The sequence below is a fragment of the Cyprinus carpio genome, chromosome B9 (genome assembly GCF_018340385.1).
Source record: "Cyprinus carpio isolate SPL01 chromosome B9, ASM1834038v1, whole genome shotgun sequence".
Lineage (NCBI taxonomy): Eukaryota > Metazoa > Chordata > Actinopteri > Cypriniformes > Cyprinidae > Cyprinus > Cyprinus carpio.
The window spans coordinates 26,689,554-26,712,035 of record NC_056605.1 but is presented as its reverse complement, the minus strand read 5'-3'; the positions used below and the strand labels follow the sequence as shown (position 1 = coordinate 26,712,035).

General features: G+C 34.9%; 2 protein-coding genes across 3 annotated transcripts in view; both read left to right on the top strand.

Annotated features, from left to right (window-relative positions):
• The window catches only part of LOC109099300 (dual specificity protein phosphatase 19-like), a 3,828-nt gene extending 1,927 nt beyond the window's left edge, over nt 1-1,901 (top strand). The window contains exon 4 of the mRNA XM_042731767.1: nt 240-1,901. Coding sequence (XP_042587701.1) covers nt 240-458 — 219 coding nt within the window. The 3' untranslated portion in view covers nt 459-1,901. The remainder of the gene's footprint in view (nt 1-239) is intronic.
• Nucleotides 1,902-2,336: 435 nt separating this feature from the next.
• LOC109088440 (calcium/calmodulin-dependent 3',5'-cyclic nucleotide phosphodiesterase 1A-like) overlaps nt 2,337-22,482 on the top strand; it is a 93,763-nt gene continuing 73,617 nt past the window's right edge. Inside the window, exons 1-2 of one of the 2 annotated variants that reach the window (XM_042731759.1) lie at nt 2,337-2,643; nt 19,045-19,177. In XM_042731759.1, the coding sequence (XP_042587693.1) occupies nt 2,469-2,643; nt 19,045-19,177 (308 nt within the window). In that variant the 5' untranslated portion in view covers nt 2,337-2,468. Of the gene's footprint in view, nt 2,644-19,044; nt 19,178-22,482 lie in introns of those variants that run through there. The other variant, XM_042731763.1, reaches the window with a different exon arrangement.

The window sequence follows — 22,482 nt, the reverse complement described above, 5'->3', positions numbered from 1 at the left end:
CAAAGGAAACAACAGCTCAGTTAATTAAATAATGTTCTTCTCAACTCGGCGGAAAGTGGTTCTCTCACCCGTAGCTTGCAATTTTGTAATTCCTTCCAATTAGCATAGGATTATTTACATGCTTTATAAGGGAGTATGTAATGATGTGAAATTAAATGCCTCCATTGAGGGATTCCAGAAGCTTCTGGAAACAATTTATTTTCCCGCTGTCTGACTGAACAATTGGTTTCTCTCTCCAGAAAGGAGTTGTTCTTGTCCACTGCAATTCTGGAGTTTCACGTTCTGTTTCGGTCGTCATTGGATATCTGATGTTGACAGAAAATCAGCCTTTTGGAGACACATTTGCACTGGTGAAGTCCGCTCGACCCGCTTCATGTCCAAATCCAGGTTTCATGGAACAGCTGAAAAACTTCAGACCACAGGATGCTACACAAGCAAATGGTTTGGGTCATGATTGAACATTATTCTACAGCTGCATCCACGCAATGTCAAAGAGATAGTTTAGCCCAAAATTACAATTCTGTCATCATTTCCCCACCTTATATCTTTTAAAGCAGTTTTTTCCCATTGAACACAAATGGAGATATTTATAGAGAATGTCCAAGCTGCTCTTTTCCTTACAGTGAAAGTGAATGGGGACCATGGCCGTCAAGTAAGATTTTTGAGGAAGGTTTGAGGCAGTCTATTCCTCAACTAAGAAATCACCAAAAAAAAAAAAAAGTATTTTGGAATGATATGAGGGTGAGTAAATAAAGACAGAATTAAATTTTTTTTGGTGAACTGGCCTTTTAAAGCCACCATGCAGTGCTTCCATCGTAGTTTCATATATGACTTTGATTCAACACTTCGGAATTGTCTTATAGGTGCTAAAATGACAAAGAAAAATGGTTGCCTATCAGCTGGAATTTGAATTGAACTGGCTCCACAGGATGTTGAACTGGAATTTGAAATGACAGGAAGAGGAATTTAATGAAATGCAGTACAAAGAAATTCATCACAATCACAGATAAGATGAATTAATTCCCATTCCCAGCCGTTTGCATTTTATTTGTAATTCCTTCAGATGAATTACAATTCTCATCCTGTGTGCTACTTCAATTTAATTTTAGGAGTTCACACTCAAAGTCATTCATGTTAGTAGCTTCATTTCATAATAAATTAGCGTAACAAAGTGTATCTTTTAAGATGCATTTTTTCCATTCTGTTTAATTCATCGGGTGTTTATCATCTTTCCTGATAGTGACATCTTGTGGTCAACACTCACATTTAGCATATTTATTGATCTGGGCTGCATTTTCCAAAAGCATGGTAAATTTAAGTTTATCCTAGCTCTACAGGTGACAATGGTTCTATCATCAATTTAGGCTTACAATGCTTTTGGGAAACGCAGCCCTGGTAAAATCACTTCATCCAATTCAGTGTTTTTTTTTTTTTTTCTTAAAGACTGGTTTCTTATATTCAGTAACCTTGATAGCAACACTAACTCATTTTGTCTTCACTTGACGTCCTTGATTAGCATCTGGGATGTTAAGCTATATTTGTGCAATATACTAGCTTAAATATCAACCAAAAGAGAGGGACTAGTTGAATATGTATTCCTGATACATCAAATCATAGGTCAGTTTCTTTTGTAATTTTGTAATTTTAATTACATATTTTGATGTTTATGTCCATATTGCATAGTAATATAGAGTTTTTTTTTTTTTTTTTAAATCTCAAGATTCTTGTTTAATCATGCTTTCCACTGTTGTGGTGTGTTTTTCTGAAGGTAGAAAATTGTCATCAATGCTTGTGAGGATGTGTGACATGAAAGTTTAATTCACTTTTAGAACTTCTGGGATTCATTTTGTGGTGTAGACTGAGCCTTGATTTTAAATTATGGATGTGTGGAATGGATTGTATTGAATAAAATGTGTAAATATATACAAAAATATTATTCATGTCTTTGTTTTTGTATAAACTGTGTGTTTGACTTTGCTTTTAACTAGACCAAATTAAATGTGTTCAGTCTAAAAACATCGACTGGCCCCATAAACAACATAATCTCATGTAGGTACCTTATTTTCCGCACCATATTGAGTGAAATTTGCTAACAATATTGAATGTAAAATGTTTGTATTTGATTCATGTAGTAGTGAAATAAGATGTTTGAAATGTTAAAAAATGTATACAGAGACAAACAACTTCAGCGATGCTCTGATCAAATCTGCTCAATATATTGTTTGATTGTATCGTCTATTCTTATGAAACGTCTCCACTGGTCAGAATAGGAAGGGTTATAGCGCCCTCTGTGTTTGTAATAGAAATGACACTTCAAGGGTCGCGCACGTTTAACTGGACTGTCTGCCTACATTATGGCTGAACTAAGATGACTTGTCTCGAAAACACAGGGAAACTCTTTGGGCAATTGTCGTCACTCCGACTCCATCTCCCATGTTGTTGATAAACTCGGGGATTTGCTTTTCCACATGGGCACGTTCTCTTCCAAGCTCTCCAGGAGAAACATTGTGACCGTGAAGCCCAAAGAGTCCGATGACGGCAGAGCGAACCGGGACCTGACCGAGAGCCAGACTCGGGTCATTAAAAATGCAGTTCAGAGGGTCAGCCGGGAAGTTCAGAGGGCGTCTGTCAACACCGAGGGAGGCAAGTGATGAGACTTTCATTGCAGCTTTCAACACTGTCCGTGCTGAGGAAAAGTTTGGCATGGACACTGATGCTTTTGTTTATTAACTTTCAGGGCGGGTAAAATGATGTCGGACATTTGGTTACGGCTTAATGTTAGTGCAGTTATATCAAAGCTACGTTTATATATGTATATATAAATCAGAGAGGAATTAAATTCACAAATAATAACATGGGATTGGATATTTCAAAATGGAGGTTAAAAATGTTACATAGTCTTCAAACCACTAAATAAGCATAAAAGTTAGATTGCAAGTTTGTCAAATTGTGGACATCGCTGTCTGGGACGTCAAAAAAGAAAGAAAAAAAAGGAGATACATTAGGGGCTCAATATAGATGTAAACAACATTAAAACATAAGCTATAGCAAAAACTACTAGTGATGTATATAAAAGGGTTAGCAAACTGTGCTATTTTCTGCAAAAGACATTTTTGGCTACACAGAAAGAACCTAAGAACCCTCATGAACAAACATAATAGGCTACTTAATACATAGGATTTTTAAGAAACTCAGGTAAGCACTTTTATTTAGATATTCACCAGGGATTTGTTTAGCAAAAGCTTCAGTGTTTACAATGTTATCACGTCCGAGCACATTTGTAGAAAAAATGAGCAAAGTAATCAAATTGGAAAGAATATCTTGTGGTTATGGTTGTTTTGGTGGAATTTAGAGGTTTGTATAAGCTGACCCCTTTAAAACTCACTGAATAAACATAATTGTTATGGTTTTGTGAGATATGAGGGACTCGGGACGGGTAAGCACTTTCTCCTTTATAACCTCATATTCACCAGGGATTTCTTTGGCCAAAGCTAGATTCAGTATTTACAGTGTTATTGGGTCCAAGCAAATTTTTAGACAACGTAACCAAAAAAGTTAAACTTGAAAGAATATCCTGTGGATGCACTGGGTTTGGTGGACATTTATGGGTGAAATTTGACAGTTTTGCATGCATCCTCAAAATGACCTGTTGCCTTGAGAACCTAGCCTATATTAGTCTAGTTTGAAATTTATCTTGGTGTACAGTTGGTCAGTTACTCAGTAAAGGCCACACCCAAAAACTGTAATTGGTATAAAATAATAATAATAAAAAAAAAAATCAAGACAATCGTTTGACAAATCGTACACATCAAAAAGCTTAGAAGGAGTTCAAAAATGAACATTTTAAATGGTTGATTTTTATGGAGGGAGTGTTTAGAGATTATTCCATTTTAAAGTAAAAATCCAACTCTAAAATATAGACCAATTAATTGGTCTTGTTCAACAAGTTGATTGTTTTGTAAAGGGTTACAGACAAATGTACTCAAACATCATGTTAAACAGGCTTCATATGTGGCCACATGCATGGGCTACACGTGCAAAACACTAGGTGAGCAATATGAATATTAATAAACTCCCAAGAATGACATGACATGGCCAGTATTTCACTGCTGCCTTTGTCATGGCAACCCCTGTACAGTATTAAATAAAGCGTCATCGGAGGTCTTGTTTCTTTAGAGAATGCATTATAATGATTTGAATCTTACTATTTTATTTCAAGCCTCTTGGACGTAAAGGGGTTGAGTGGGCAGAACAAAGCCGGTGGAATTCATTACGAGGCCTCTCTGCATCGTCGATTGGGATGCTGCAGATTGGGGGCTAATTTGCTCACCGTTGTTTTGGTTGCCAACCGCGCTGGATGGCTGCGAGGAAAGCAATTAAAGATTTTGTCTTATAGCCAAATGAAGAGCAATTAAGAGGAATGAATTCAGCCTCTTTATTTCACAATCACACTGAAGAGCTGTTGGTGGTTAGATTAGCATAAGTGCTGGCAGCTTGCTTTGTTCCCAGTGTTTTTCCACCCTTTGACCCCTAGTAACTTCCATACAAATTTACTGTTAGATCACAAAGTATCTTCAAATTCATTATGTCACATCATGTTCTTAAAGGAATAGTTCACCCCAATATGAAAATTTGCTGAAAATGTTTACTCTCCCTCTGGCCATCCAAGATGTAGATGAGTTTGTTTCTTCATCGGAAAAGATTTGGAGAAATTTGGCATTACATCCCTTGTTCAGCAACGTGAATGGGTGCCGTCAGAATGAGAGTCCAAACAGCTGATAAAAACATCACAATAATCTACAAGTAATCCACATCAATTAATGTCTTGTGAAACGAAAAGCTGCATGTCTGTAAGAAACTAATCCATCAGGATGTTTTTAACTTCAACACGTTGCTTTTGGCTGAAATACGAGTTCATAATCCATAATAATTCTTTCTCCAAAAAAAAAAAAGTTGTCTTGCCAAAATCAGGAGAGAAATATGCACAGATCGAACACTGTTTACAAAACAGTTCAAAATAAATATGTTGGCAGATTCTGATGTGACAGGACAATAGGAGATGAACTTTTTCATTGGAGGAAGAATTGTTATGGAATAAGGAGTCATAATTTGGCCAAAAGTGATGGTTTAACGTTAAAATGCTTTATTGATAGATTTCTTTCTTACAAGCGCACCTTTTCACTTCACAAGACGTTAATAAATGAATTGGAGTGGTGTGGATTACTTGTGGATGATTGTGATGTTTTTATCAGCTGTTTGGACTCTCATTCTGACAGCACCCATTCACTGCAGAGGATCCAGAGGATCTACAGTTCTGGGTGAAATGGTTCAATGAGGAGGATCAAGAGTATTGTTTTGGACTGCGCAGGCAGAAATGAGGTTGAATTACGGCAGTGGTTGTGTTAATTGATGTAGTGATATATATATTTTAAAGTGCATAATTAAGTCTTTGAGTTCCCGTGCCTTGTCAAATGTGTCTGCATATCAGCGAGCCTATGTAATGAAGAAGGTTCTGTTCATTTGAGACCCAGGGCTTGCTGTTACGTATCAATTTTAGATTTATTACTCTGTCACTGGAGCAGCAGAAGAAACTCGTCCTGTGACGTGCCTGCACTGTCATCATGAAGAATAGGAGTGATGATTTAGAGTCATTTCAAAGACTATTTCCTGTTCGGTGTTGCTGATAATTAGATGACCTTGAGTATAGCCAGGGCAGTTTCATTAGACCAATTTGCATGTTCTTGTCTGATAAACATGCACATTATTTCTAGAAACAAACTGGGTTGTGGAAAGTGACAATTACATTACTGAGAATCATCAACCTCCTCTCTCGTTATGATAAAAAAAGTGTTCTTTTGGACAGTAGACAGTGCAATTGTGATTCACCGCTGTGTTGTTTAGCTTTACAGTGATACACAAAAGAATGCTACAATAGATTTGTTCATTGTGTGATTTATTTGGAATAGCATGCATAAAATAGTCACACAACCTGACAGATATCACTGGAATATGTATCCAGCTCAATAAAGCACAAGTGTCACATTGGACACATATTGATAATATATTAGCTACATTAATATACTGTACAAAATTTTAATATAATATACAAATCTAGAATTTAAAATACATATAATGTGTATACAATATTAGATACAATATTTTTACAATATTATATAATATAAAACAGTTTATATTTTATAATATAATATATAGAATAATATATTTGTAGTCACCTGAAAAATTCTTCATAATCCTTTCTTCAGAATTTTAAATAAAATACCATTTAAAGGTACTACTGAATTACTTAATAATGGATCTTTAGCATTTACTTGTTCTCTCTGTTGTCTGTTTAATCTACCATATAATTACTTACCCATACCATATAATTACAGTTCCACCCATAATTTCAACAATAGCACTTGAACTACATTTAAATGGAAATCGCACAGTGGCATATTTATTAATGTTACAAGTTGAGATTTTAGTCACCAGAGGGCTCCCTTTATCCAAAATTCTTGAAAGAGTGCAGGAAATAAAAGGCCATCAGTTTAGTGTTTGAAAAATGGCATGCATCTGAAAAGCATTAGCAATATTATCAGTAAGGCTCATGTGGAGAGTTATGTGTTGTTTGAAGAATGTTCCCACATAGCTGTAAATCTAGGGTGACATTAATAACACAGTGCAGACAAGCTCAGAGTATTGTAAATGATAGTTTGGAAAACAGAATAACACAATGGAAGGATCTAGAAAACCATGCAGTTTTCTTTGCATATATTATATGTGTTATCCAACTTGAACAGACATAACAACACTGGCTCAACCAACAGTGTAGGTTTAGGGTGGGACTGTATATGAGGACAGAGAGGGCATGTTTGAAAACAGTCATTAGCTATTTCACAAGACATTAATCGGACTTGAGTGGTGTGGATTATTGTGACTCTCATTCTGACGGCACCCATTCACTGCAGAGTATCTATTGTTTTTAAAAACACTCATTATTTTTAACATTGGTGCTGCTAGTGAAGTGATTTCAACTTCAATTTGAAGTTCCACTTCTAATTAATTTATTTATTGTACTATCCTGATTGCTACAATCACACTTTCCAAATCCCTGCCTTCCAGAGACATAACAGGCAACCCGATTTCAGCACACCTGAACATGACCAGAGCTAGAGAGCATTTTTGATTGGCTAAAAAGTTTGAGTGGTTATCAACACAGCAGTCTAGAGTCTAGCTCTGTCACAGAGACAAGTGATATACGGTGAATCTTTTAGGGTGTGTTTACAGTTGGCAGGTTTGGTTTTGATTAAAACCAAAAAACTCTGGTGTGTTTGCTCTGCTAGTGTGGTTCATTTGAATATTTGGGAATGCTGCAATCCAAACCTTGATGCACACCAAACAAGCAGACCGAAAATTATTGAAAAGCAGGCTCTCGGTCCATTTCCAAATGGACTCTGGTGTGTCTTGACTGAAATAGAAACATAGACCAAAGACATCTAAATGAAGCCAAAACAAGACATGATGTCACGAGATGTGACCCTAAAAGAGGACAGAATTCTCAAGCATACCGCTGTCTCCTTGTGCCTTTTGTTTTGTATGTTTAGGTTCGATGTTAAAAATGACAGTGTGAACACTAAGTGAACCAGGACTAAATGTAATAGTTTACCTTTACATTTTGGTCTGGACTAAAAGTACCAAGAGAACCAAACTACACACCCTGTAAACACACCCTTAATCAGTCAGGTGCTAAAGCACAGACAATGTGTACAAATCAACCCCTTATAATGTTATCACAATTTTTACATCAAAAACATCATATTTTAGAAGTAATACACTAGTTTCTGTCCTGTTTTTAACCCCCCTCCTCAGAATGTGCTGTTTGAATAGGCGTGGTGGATTGTAGACTCAGAAATAAACGCCCACTGCTATGAATGGCTCAGAGTTTGAGAGTGTACATTCCTCATAGAAGGATGCTGCTGTGATTTAGGTCAAAATCACATAAATCAAACGATCGGTAATAATAGACAAAGCAATAGTGACCATGTAATAAAAACAGTTACCCACACATTGTGTGGAACTGCCAGATCCAAGTCGGCACAGCATTGACTTTTAGTCTGAATCTTCACTCAAAATAACGTTCATTTTCTCTTTCCTAACCTTTGGATCAGAAGGAAGTTGATGCAATAAAACAAAAATAAAATATAAAAATAAAAACTAATTTAGGACTTTAATAGTGTTTCAGTGATACTAAAATAACACTGAGATGAGCCATATGGAGTGTTTAAAAAAGTGTCTTGATATACTGTATTCTGCGTTCTTTTCCATTCACATTTTAACATGTTCTGTTTGAACAGTCCCTTGGTGAATTTCCTCCTAAGTGTTTTGGAAACGGGAAAAATACAGAAATGATTCAATGTCTTAGCTTATCTTCCCTATATTTATCTGTCACAGAACTTAACGGCCACCATGAGAACAGCTCGAGGCTTTGGGGCAGGTCAGATCCATCCCACTCTCCTCAGAGTATTGTCTGTCATTGCTCTAAAGATTGGAGTGTGATTGTTACTCACGGATCGTGTCAGATATAGCATTCGACATTTGAGCATATTAAATCAAGAGAGGAACATCTACTCACCTTGAGATGATCCTTGATAAAACATTCATTAAACTTATCTTATTGCTTTATATCGGTTCCCTTGAAGGTCACATGCTGTAAGATTAAAGACCTTTAATGCATTTTTTTTTTTTTTTTTAAAAATGGATTAAGGGAAAGGTCTGATCATTCCACCAATAGTAAATTAGACAGAATTAGACAGAAAAGATAAGAAATGCAAAGCAATGCCCAATCAACAACACAAAGGCTGCCTATCCATATGAGAATGATTTATCCTGCCAGGAAGAGGAAATTGTGCTCATTGTAGCATGTGTAAATCCGGATTTATTTCCTCAATGAACCGGTGAGATATAATGAAACACTCTTTGAATTGATTAATATCTTCCTCCAAATGCCAGGTGTCAATCTCAGTTATTCAAGGTTAAAAACAACATTGGTTTTTGAGTGCAACACTTGCATGCTGCTTTCACTGTTTAAACACAGGTGTGTGAGCATGATTCATGCCTTTTGTAGCAATTACTCATGCCAGCATTAAAAAAATAGTTATATAACGGTTATGCAATGCTTAATTTTTATGTAATTCAGACACACTTGGTCCAGGCACATGCAACAATTTGAAATTGTTGTCATATTTTGCTTGTCAATCTATGTTAATGATAAATAGGGTTCTGCTTTATGAGTGACTTGTCTATAAATTGGACTAGTATATATCTATATCTGTAATAAACATTCATAATGATTTTCTTGTCAGTTTAAAATTAGGCAACATATCAAATGATTGTAATATGATTTTTATTTGGCCATTAAGTTTGTAATTAGATTAAAATGAGAGTGACAGAAAACAGAAATACTGAGTTTATACTTTAATTGTCAGTCGGTTTGCATGTTTTATTTTATTTAATTATTTATTTATTTAGCATTTTACAATATTGCAGATAGGACAATATACAAGTCAAAAGGCAAGACAGTAGCCTGCCTCAGATATAAATGCAAAGCCAGTGCTGAAACATTTGCAGTACTTGTGGTTCTTAAGAATAAGCGCACACAACACAGACCCCCAAATTATACATAATCAAGATAAACAAAACCTGACCCTCAGCCACAGCAGCTGCTACTGAGGAAAGGATTTTTTCTTGGTCTTCTTTGCCTCACTAAACCAGCAGCCTTAACAGAGACTGGGAATGATTCACATTTTTAATAAGGAATATTTGAATATTGAATATACATATTTGAAAAGGATATCCTGCAAATAATATAAAATTTTTATTTTTTAAGAAATAAGATCCCTCCCCATCTATCTATCTATCTATCTATCTATCTATCTATCTATCTATCTATCGTTCATTCTGTTGTTCTGTCTATCGTTCTGTACTGCATAGCAACACCTTAGCAACCAAAAAACTCCAGCCACTCACACTAACTAGTCTTGGCTGTGCGTTGGCCATCAGGCCAGGCAGATGCAGAGATGTCTAGCGCCAGAGTTTGGTACATGACTTTTGAGTCAGTGTCGTGAGCAATGAGGCCCATGATTATAATGACAATATATGAGCTTTTCAATTAGAGCTCTATTTTTGTACTGGCAGAAGTGAGGTATTACATCCCTAATGTGTCATATTTTATTCAAGACCTACATCTTCTCTGATGGATACCATCAGCAGAAATGTGGTTTAACTTCAATTTCAGAGCGGATGCTATTAATCAGATATTTGACAAGGTGTAGTATATTTAGACAATTATATTCCAGTCCTGTTCTATTAACAAAGAGAACCTGGTCTTCATCAATCAAGGGTCCCTTGAGGTCTTCAGTGTTTCACAGCATTTTTGGTCTGAGTCTGTGTCATATCTCGCTGTGTTTACAGTCCTGTTGTGACTGTTCTGTTACCTACTGTAGCTTCACTATGTGGTGCTAATGAAGGCCATTAACACATGCCAAAGCAGCTAGACACACATGTGACTCTTACTTCTGCACACACACACACACTCTCAAAAGCACAAAAGGCCTACAGAAATTGTTGCTTGTGTGTGTGTGTGTGTGTTGAGCACCTCAAATCTGTTAATCTAAAACAAATATCCAACTTTATTTTTTTTTTTTATGAATTAACTTTAGCCACAAATGTTAGTTAAGAAATTTCTCTAGTAGCATCTGTATTGAATAGACTCAGACTGTGAGTAACAGGCATGACGTTTTCATCAAATCCACTGAAGTGTAACCATCTGGCCATAGCAGAGAGACTCACACACCTCAGATCACCCAGGCTGGGAGCTGCAGGAAATGAGCTTGCAGCCCGACTGATGGGAGGCGTTTCATGAAAAAGTGCATGAGCATTTGTGAGATCCTTTCATTCTGTCAATGAATTATTGAATGTTCTCCTTTAGAGAATGATCAGGAGCCACTTTTTCTGTAATGTGTATTTCATTTACTTTAATCCAGTGTCTTTTTAAGCACAAAGCCCTATAGAGTTCTTTGCTCAGGAGAACATTGGTTGCAATTAAACCCTCATTAAACCTTCAGATCGATCAACTTTGTCCTTTTAGCAGTTCATGGGTCGAAACCTTTACATTTTGACCTGTAATAGGATGTTTAAAAGAACAGTTCACTCTCCAAAATTTCAATTCTGTCATCATTTACTTATTCTCATGTCGTATTTCAACACAAAAATGCAGTCAAGATCCAAAAAATGCTTAATTGATAATATTATATATTTGAATATACACAAATGAGACTTGAGAATTATGAGGAATGGGCACGATTTCCAGTACATTTTAATTTATCAGTAAACTGTTCCATTAGAACAGGTGTTTTGGAGCTCCAGATTTGATGATCCTCTTGTGAGGGCTATATATTTTCATGTATATAGACCCATTTTACTATGTACAAAAAATAAAATTATATATATATATATATATATTACAGTAAGCATGATATTGCATGATAAGGCATGATACACATGATAAGGCAACATGTTATTTTCAAACTTAAATATTTGGATTTTATATGGTCATTGAACTAAAGCCAGAATAATTGGGTAAAATATATTTGAACTTTATCTTTATTGTTTGCTTTTACAACTCTAATTCCAGAGAAGTTGGGATGTTTTGTAAAAATGCAATACAATCAAGAATCTGTGATTTGTTCATTCTCTTTAACTTTTATTTAATTGACAAAAAAGTACAAAGAAAACATTTCCAAAGTTTTCACTGACCAATGTAAATGTATTTTATAAATATGTGCAGATTTTGATTTTGATGGCTGCAACACACGCCAAAAAAGTTGGGACAGAGGCATGTTTAACATTGTGTCACACTAACCTTCCTTTTAATTACAATGTTTCATTGTTTGGGAATTAAGGATACTAATTAAAGTTTTGCAAGCACAATTTTTGTCCAGTCTCTTTTGAAACAAGGCTTCAGATGCTCAGAAGTCTGTGATTGTCATTGTCTGATTCTCCTTTTCATGACTGGTCATACATTTTCAATAGGAGTCAGATCTGGACTGCAGGCAGGCCAGTCTAGCACATTCACTCTGAGTCTACGAAACCATGATGTTGTAGCACATGCAGAATGAGAGTTGCCATTGTCTTGATCTAATAACCATGGACTTCCCATGAAAGACATCATCTTGATGGCAGTAGCCTATATTTCTCTGTATATAACTCCAATATTTGCCTCCATGCCAATGGGACCTTCACACATATGGCAGTCACCCATGACGTTTGCACTGATACACTCATGTACCATGACAGATGTTTGCTTTTGCATCTGTCACTGATGAAATTCTGGATGGTCCCTTTGGTCTTTGGGACTGAGCACTCAAAACAAGTTGAAATGTGGACTCCATTTCTGGCCCAGAGAACCTGGCAGCATCACTGCATAGAATTGATGTATAGCTTTCTCCTAGAGTAACAGAGTTTCAAGTTGCATTTCTTGATGCAGCAGCAGACTGTGTAAAGTTACAGCAGTTTTCTGTAGTACTTCTGAGCCCATGTGGCTATATTTCACAACGCTGCATGATGGTTTCTTATGCAATGCCATCTGAGGGCTCAGAGGTCAAGCAGTTTTCATGCCTGGCCTTACATGTACTGTGATTTCTCTGGATTCCCTGAATCTTTTCACAATATTATGTGTGGTAGTTGGTGAAAGACCTAAATTCTTTGTGATTTTGCATTGAGAAATGGGATTTTTGATTAGTTTGACACTTCTCTCTTGAAATTTGGCACAAAGTGATGAGCCATGATCCAGCTTTGCTTGCAAAGACTGATGCTCCTTTTATACCCAAACATGATACCTTAATGCATTTTTTCTAGAACCTTTTCACTTTTATTTTGCCGCTGTCCCAACTTTTTTGGAATGTGTTGCAGCCATCAAAATATATATATATATTTTTTTCATTTTTACAAAATACATTTACGTTGGTCAGTGAAAACTTTGGAAATCTTTGGAAATTGACAGTTTTTAGATCGCAAAATAGAAGGATAATAATATCGAATTAAAATATTTGTATTTTATTTTATTTTTCAGAAATTGTCTGTGTGCCTCTAATGACCCCTAGGCCACCTTTGGATTGATATAAGAGTGAGTAAATGTAAGTGAGTAAATGACAGAATTTTTTTGTGAACCTTAGCTATACCTGTTGCTTTTTATAGTCACAGAACTGGAGTAGGTTGTCATAAGTGGAACATCTGTTTGGAAGTCAGCCACTGGATTCAGACGTCATTACTTCATGGGATCTTACACTCACTTCATGATCACTCATCTGAATGCTTTTACTGGATAACCATAGCATTTTACTGTTGTTCTTATGTTAATGTAAAACCATTGTACTTTTTTGAGCCTTGAAAGGATTTTCACTGAGTGTCTAGAGTGTCTGTTCCTCTTCTTCTCCATGGTAACATGAAACATGTCCTCACAGGTCTGGTTGAACTGCCACAAGCAAATCAAATTTCCTGCTAACGTCTTCTATCCCCACAAGTGTGAATTATTGTCAGAAAAAGGATGAATTCAAAGCCTTAATGTATCACATTAGCAAAAACAAGCTTTCAGAGGGGGAATTCAATAAGAATTGGTTGCACTTACTGATCACTAAATTTTTTGAACACACTGTGTGTTTTTAGCATGCAATTCACTAAAGAGCATCGTGTGAATTGCCAATAACATAGGTAACAGAGCAATTTTTATGCACAATAATTTACTCACTGGCCAGATTTGCATAGAAGGTGCACAGAAAAGTGGGAGAAAAAAAAAAAAAAACTCACACACCTTACTTTTTAATAAAAATTAGCTCACCAACTTTTTCCCACTGACATTAACAGCGCAATGTTCATTGCAAGCTTAATTTGTATAAAAAGAAAGCATATTTTCTCCCAAAAAAATATTGCAATGATTTTATTTAAATATGCCAGGTGCAGAACTAAACCAACACAGGTAATTAGTTAAGCAATATGAGAAGTTTATATTAAAGTTAAATTTGAGACACATTATTGCTAGTTACTTATCTGTTTTTGCTTTGAAAATGAAGATAATTTGAAATTAGTTTGCATATCCGAAACAAAACACAATGGGATGTTATGTTCCTGCTATTTTGAATGAATCTTTTGAGTGAATGAGTCAACACAGCCAATTGTTTTATTCCTAAATAAATCAGTGTGTTTGAGTGAATTTGAAGTTTTTTTGATTTTATGAATTTTTTTTAATGAATTTGTCTTGGTTTGTTCCCTAATTAATACTTTTTAAACAAATCAGTTGAATGAATGGTGGGCTATTTTTAAAATCACATACTGTCTGAATATGTACTTCTTTTGAACACAAAGTTACTTTGCAACCGCTACGAATATGTTCTATATTTGTCTGTAGTATGAATGTAATCTGGACGTACTACATTCTCCATGTTGTCATTATCGTGACCTACTGTACCAGCATCAGATTTGTCACTTAACTGCTTTTCAGAAATTCTACACATACTGGTTTTGGCTTACTATATAGTAGGGAAGTATGCCATTTTGGATGCAGCCATTGAATGATGCGCTCATAAAGATAGTCATTTGTCGCTACCTACTGACATAACAATGCAAAATTCACTTTTACATGTTGTTTGGACATAAATGTGTGTTGGCAGTGAGTGTACACAACCACCCTGTAATGAGAAAAATCCGCCTGCTCCTTTTTTTTAATCCCCATAAAACATAAGCAGTGTCTCAGAACAAGTAGTTCACAGAATCCTTAAAATGTGATGTCACATTTTACAAGCCCCACCCACGACTGTTGACAGACACTGGCATATTAGCAGAAATCTCACCCTGAGTGAGCCTCACACAATCCGACCATGTTTATCTTCATTCTAGAGCATTTAAAAGCAGCATTCAAATAATAAATGTCTTCTTATTACAGCTATAGAGCTTATCCAGTCCAGAGTAGTGAATGGTTTTTATTTTTTATTTTATTGTTTGGGTCATATTGACAGTGTAGACAGCAGTAGGTACTGTTTATTATGCTGCTGTCACTTAATACACAGATCTAAGATAAACATGCGATTTCTTTCCCAGCTGTTTACCATCACAGACATGTGTCAGCCGACTGTGTTTTTGTAACTTTTGTGTGTTTTTAACATAATTATGTGTGTATTTGACAGTTTAAGTGCAATAAGGCATGAAAGATAAATTACTGTGTTTATGTAACGTGTGTTTTAGCGCAATAAAACATGAAAGAGAGCTTAGTTTTACTCACATGCCATCACAGATGTGAAGTTTTTTTTTTTTTTAAGTTGTGTTTTAGTTTATATCATTATATCTACTTCCACTCAAAATAGGCATTTTCAAAATGATATAAAAAATGATCTGTGAGGTATTTTGAGTTGAAACTTCACAGGCACATTCTGGAGACATCAGAGACTTATATTGCATATTATAAAAAAAGGAATAATAGGTAACCTTTAATAAAAGTCTCCAATGCTTTATAAATTATTGCATTTAATAAAAACAATTCTCCCACAAAGTAGTACATTTAATTAACCTAACATTAGGCTGTTTAAAGTTGGTAAGCAACATAGCAGCTTGGCACACTGATATATATTATGTGGTCACAGGTGTGTCTACAATGGCTTTGAATGTGGTTCAACTAATAGAGTTTAGAGAAACTATCCATTTTATAAATGAGGTTTTGCAGTATGCTTTTATCACCTGCAGGCTTCAGCACAGTTTGTCTGTGAGATGCAATGTCATTGACCTCAGCTGCAAAAGCTCAGTCGGACACAGTTGTTTCTGCAGACGAGAAGTGAAATTTTAATTGAGGCGATCACGGTCACACCTGCCACTCGCATGCGGTCACTTATATATCTTAAACTATACACACACATACAACGATAAGATTTACACATGTAGGCTATTCAGAATGGCTCTATGTTTACACACACAAATCTTCTGCTTCAGTGATTCGTGGTGTGCATCAGCCTCCACTGATGAGAAATTCTGGGCAACAACATTTGACATTATGGATGAATAGCTTTGCAGGGAATTTTCAGAATATATCTCTATGGCAACCAGTAAAACCCAATTTCACCGACACTGAATCACAAATTAGGCCGTAATTGTCGTGTCCACCCAACTGCTCTCTCTCACCATATTTAGTCACACATGCTACTGCATTCTCACGCTTGTCTCTGTCTTCTCTTTCACGTTCATGTTTTTTGTTCTCTTTGGTGTACTGCCACACAAACACACTTCAAGCAGAATTAGGGTGGAATTCGCTAAGAATGAAATGTGCTTGCTGATAGCAACATTTATTTGAAAGCAATGTCTGCATTGTTTTAGCGTCTGCTTCAAAAAAAGGTATTATGCAAATTGGGTAATGGTACAAATGGACCCTTAAAATCTGTACTGAACACAATTTGCATGCCAATTCCCAGTTTTGCACATTTGTAGAGGATGCTGTAGATTGCTGCAGTATGTTGTACTTTATTTGGTCTGTACAGCATCTCTCCTCTACTTCAGTCGACTCTTTAGTTCAGTCCCAGATAAAAGGAAGAATCATAACTCAGAGTATACTTAGAACATATATTTTAAGCTGGGGTAAACCTGACATATGAAATAATAGTCAGAATAAATAAATAAGTCTAAAAAGTCAGTCAGTTTTTTTTTTTTTTACGTAAGTATCTATACTGTGATAAATATAACTGTACTTCCAATATTATCATCATAATTTATGTAATGACATGTATGGTTTCAGACCTTGAAAAGGTGTGATTGTTGTATTTTGCTTTTGTAAAATTTATTTTATTTATTTAATTTTGTTTTGTGGTACTCAAAAGGAAATAATAAAACCCAAATAAATCAAATAAATATATTACTAATGTAAATGTATAAATTAATATTAAATGTTAACTTAAACAGAAATATTTTATAGTGAAAAACTATGTTAGTTTAATAATGCTAGAGCAGACTGTGTACATAAAAATATTAATAAATAACAGGTCCCACTAAAAACATACATTTCATTTAATTTAGTGGTGTTTGAAATAAATACATCTGCTTTAGCATTTAGTATTTATTTAGTATTAAATTTTAATATTTAGCAATAAATGAAGTATTTTAAATTTGGTTGAACTGGATTATGGAAGGTTTGAGATAAAAACAGTGTTTGTGTGTGTGTGCGTTACAATACCACGGGCAAAAGTACCACAGCTGTTCACTGAATTTGTCCCCTAGCTATTTTTGTAGAGATACTAAATGGAGAAAAGGAAAGGTACTGCACAGTGAAACAAAGTTTAATTGAATTAATTTCCCCTATCTGGTGCTTCAGGCACACTGAACCTTGAGAGAGTGACTAAAATAATTCTCTGAGAGATTTATGAAGTCCACATCTAAATGCCAATGGAGGGTAATAATTAGAAACTTCAACATGACAATAATACATTCTAATTCTAATAGAACGTCAAATCGTCATATTTCTCATCTGGCAACGAGGAAACGAGCAGAAGTCTCATATCGGAGAGCTTTTAAATACGCACTGATCATGGTTTGAATTATTGCCTTTAATTGTAACTTCTCACACAAGCTGGGTGAGTTATGATGAGCCAGAAACTAATTTGTTGAAGAGACTTTCAAGGAAAACTGAGTGAACTGACTATCACGACACCAAAATTTCAGTAGTTGATGCCAGTAGAATTCTTTTATTTTTCTTTTATTTTTTTTTATTTTCTGTGTTTCTGTAATTGTTATATATATATATATATATATATATATATATATATATATATAAAAAGTACATACATACTGTACATACATGCATACATACAATTTTTAGCAAATAATCTTTTAAGTATTTATAATGACTAAATTTTTACTTTTTGTTCTTTAAAAAGTAATAACAGAGAAACGGTATAAAAGTAAAATATATAAAACAAAAATTTAATTAAAAAATATAAAATAAATTGTATTACATTATAACAAAGAAAAAGAGAAACACCAGAAATATTGAGTGAATCCTACAAATACTACTTTTTTAAAGGGGTCCTATTATGCCCTTTTACAAGGTCTTGATTTTGTTTTCGGGGTGTACTAGAACAGGCTCTCATACTAGGTTGTTTGAAAAACACATTATTTTTCACATATTTTACATTGTTACATCACCTCTCTCCCCAGTCTGCCATGAACGGCTGGAATAGTTCCTATATCAAATGAAGGCCCGGCTTCTGAAATACGAAATGCGGTGTGATTGGTTAGCCGGAGCCGTCTGTGCTGTGATTGGTTAGTTGGGCCAGTGTGTGTTGTGATTGGTTTGCTGGGCCAGTGTGTGTTGTGATTGGTTTGCTGGGCCAGTGTGTGTTGTGTTTGGCAGCACTCGACGCCTGGTTGGGAAATGTCCTGCCTCTTACCATAGCCACCTGCTGTGTGTTTTTGTTTAAATTTAGCGCCTGGTGGGCCGCCTATTGAGCACTATTTAAACCCGGTTGATTGTAACCACTCTTAAGTTCGTCTGCCTTGGGAAAGCTAGCGTGTCTCTGACATAGTGATAACACTCGTTGCGTTCTCTAGTGCAGCTCAACCAGGTCTCGTCCCATTCGTCGATCTTTGTAATATCACAAATCCCGGAAAATATGTGATGTAGTCTAAAAAATGCGAGGAGTTTTTGAAAAGTTAATTCCGTTAAATAAAATATCTCCTTTTGAATTGGTCTTTGAGCTTTGTAACAGATCTTTTTTATGCTCAAACAGCAACATTACAGACTAACTAAAGCTGAAAAAGTGAAAAACCATAATAGCACCCCTTTAATACTTTAAAAAAAAATTCTAAGCTTTTTTTATTTAATATTTATATATTTTAATGTAAAGTACATTTGACAATCCTAGAACTGATATTATCAGTATTAGGTGTTTTCTTGATCGATGTTTACGTCAGTCTTCCATCATGAGAATAATCTAGAACATACTGTGTCTCTTACAGGCGACTCTGTTCACTCCATGATTGCGATGCAGCCCGGCTCTCGGGCCCTCAGGCACAGGTGGGGCTCAGTGAGGGGCCAGAGCCGAGGACTGGCTGGAAGGGATGTGCTCATGGCCAAAGATCCCAGAATTAGGTAAGAGTCCCCTGAAGTGACCAACTGCCACCAGACGAACATGGCTTGTGTGTTCCCTCATACCTCACGCTCAAACTGTCATGCCAATGCAGCTTCAAGTTTTTTGCGAGAACACCATATGTTGCATTTGGACAAGGCACATTATGCACAACTTTGGTTATATTTTCTCACAACTTCTATAATTATACCCAAATTATACTTGCAATTCTGTTTAGTTGCACAGAAATGACACATCTTGAATGCTGTGCAGACTATAGCATTTCATATTACCCAGAACAGTAATTACATCTTGAGACTTTTTGCGGTTTTATGGATTGTGGGCGTTTGATGTGTACAGCGCCACAGTTTCTCCATGGTGAAACATTTCAGGTCACCATAGCAACTCAGAAGACCTTTTTACACCTGACTGATGCGCAGAATGTTGACAGTCATCAGGGTTTTGTCAATCTCTGGAAATGGACACAGAGAGTTTAAAGAGCATTCCCACCACCTGCAGGGGAAACGTGAAGATTCTAGACATGCATCAGAAAATCCTTCAATATTTAACCGTAAGCTATTTTGAAAAACGATGAGTTTTTGCACGAACCTTTAATGGATATTTGCAGCATAGAAATCTCTGGAAAAACTTTAGCACCAGTGATCCAGACACACAGTGTTCATATGGGAGACACAGATTTGAATACGGCTGTGTTGTGTTCAGATCCCATTCTACCCCTCCTCTGCTAGGTTTGTGCAATATATGGCTAAAATAATCTCCATATTTAAATATAAATACATCTCTTGATATTTACTTGTAGACTGCTGTTTAGAAGTTTGCGATTGGTAAGATTATAAAATGTTTTTTTAAAGAAGTCTCTTATGCTCAAGGCTGCATTTATTTGATCAAAAAATCAGTAAAAAAGCAAAGAAAAATTTAATCCTTCAGAAATCATTCTAATATGCTGATTTCCTGCTCAGGAAACATTTATTATTATTATCAGTGTTGAAAACAGTTGTGCTGCTTAATATTTTTGTTGAAAACTGTGGAATTTTTAAAGAATGTAGAAAGCATTTATTTGAAATTGAAATGTTTTGTAACATTATACATGTTTATACTGTCACTTTTGATCAATTCAATGCATCTTTGCTGAATAAAAATTGTCATTTTTAAAATAATATTAAAAAAATGTAATAATAATAATTAAAATAAAATTAAATAAATCTTTTGAATGGTAGTGTTTGTATTTGTATTTAACAAACAAACAAACAAAAAAAAAAATCTATTTTAGCACATCAAAATCAAAATGCTTAATGCACAAATTGAAAGAGGTCTTGTATCCTGAAGGGGGTAGATATTTTTCCAAAAAACATTTTAATACATAAAAAACAAAACACACAGGTACTTCCGTGAACATTATTGAGTGACATGATTTTTCTATTGATGAATCAGTGATTCATTGAGTTTGAACAGATTCACAGAAATTAATCACTCCTACCAATTCTAATGATCTGCCTTAACTCTCATACGTCTATGTTGAAAAGGAGTGGCTGTGAAATTAGTCTAATAACAGACTCTTTATAATAATGTTTATTAACAAAAAAACATTAACATTAAAATATAATTATTAATAATTATTCATTTATTGTCAGCAAAATCATAGTATAATTGTGAATATTCAATAAATCGCTTTCTCCTATTCTGTACTGTGTCTATAATAAAAACAACAACTTGCACACAACTTAACAGCAGCTTCTTAGTCTTCGTTCATCCCAAGTTTTTTCATGTATACACAGTATGTGATTTCAGAGAAGGGCTTGTGTGTCATTCTGCATCTCAAAGTAACGGCACTCATCTGGTTAAAACATTCATCATGCAGCGAGATGGAAACTGGCCAGAGCTCAAGTGTGAACCGCCTCTGTTTGCATGTTTCTCTCTGCCTATAGAGAAAATCTCTGTATGAGTCACTAAAATGACTTAAATTACCATTGCAAATGCGAGAGCTTAAAAATCACAATAGGCGACGTTAAGCACTCCAGAAGCAAAGGACAGATACATTCATAAACCGTTTTCATAATAGTGGATATGAACAGCCAAAGAAAGAGAAACCTGCTCAATGTGCCTACACGCATAATTGAATTGTCTATTAGGGAAATGGCTCGGAGTAATGACACATCATTACAGACATTAGTGTTACTGATCTTCTAGGCTTTGCAAGAATTCAAGTTTTGTGTTCAGGCAGAGGCAGTGAAATAGAGAGAATGGGTAAAGAGTTGTTCTTCCGCTGTGTTCGTGGTCTGGCTAAAGTCAGTCTGCTGTGGTACCGGCAGAATCACATTACAACCATGCTAATTAAAGTCAGTACAGGCTAAATTAGCCAAGCTGCGCTTGATTGGCCTCTGAACTGACCGTTCCCTTGTGCACTGGATAACCTCACAACTCACTACTGCTAATACAGAATAAATTGAGAGTTTGTGAAAGACTATCCTAAATTACCCATGCTGCACTGGGTCCTTGCACAGTGTGGTCTGTGCATGACCTAATGGCCTACCAGGAATGACATCATCCACTTGGGTGACATCATTAGCTTAAGATTCCTCTCCGTTAGGCTGACAAAAAAAAAAAAAAAAAAACTGTTATAAGCTGTTATAATGGAAAACTTCAAAGAAATGTGTCTCTTATTACCCTGGTTTTATAGCTCTGAAATACATAATAATTAAAAAATTACTTAATATATTTTATGCACAATATTTTTAATAACCATAATTATTTATAATAATAATATTTTATTAATAAACAGGAAATTAAGAAATTTTCTGTCATTTGAAATAAAAAAGATGAGATGCTATGATGTAAGACTTTAAAATGTTGCTCTTATTATCCAAGTTTAATAGCTTTCAAATGTATATATTACAATTAAAAGTTATTATATAATCAGTATTTTTAATAATCATAATTATTCATAATTATATTTAAATGTTTAATTAACAGTAAAGACATTTTAACTAATTTGTATTAAACTGTTAAGTTGTTATGATTTTGGACTTTGCTTGATTTTGCTCTTATTATACAAATTTCATAGCCCTGAAATGTATATTTATGTAAATTATTGTATGTATTATATACACATTTTTTTTTAAATAATCATAATTATATATAATTATATTTTATTCATCAACAGCAAAGTAAGACTTATTTAGATTAAATAAATTGTTAAGCTCTTATGGTTTAAGACTTCAAAGATATTTACCTCTTATTATTCAAGTTTAATTCTAAACTAATTCTAAATTTTTTTATACCCATTTTTTATAATTATAAATATTTTATT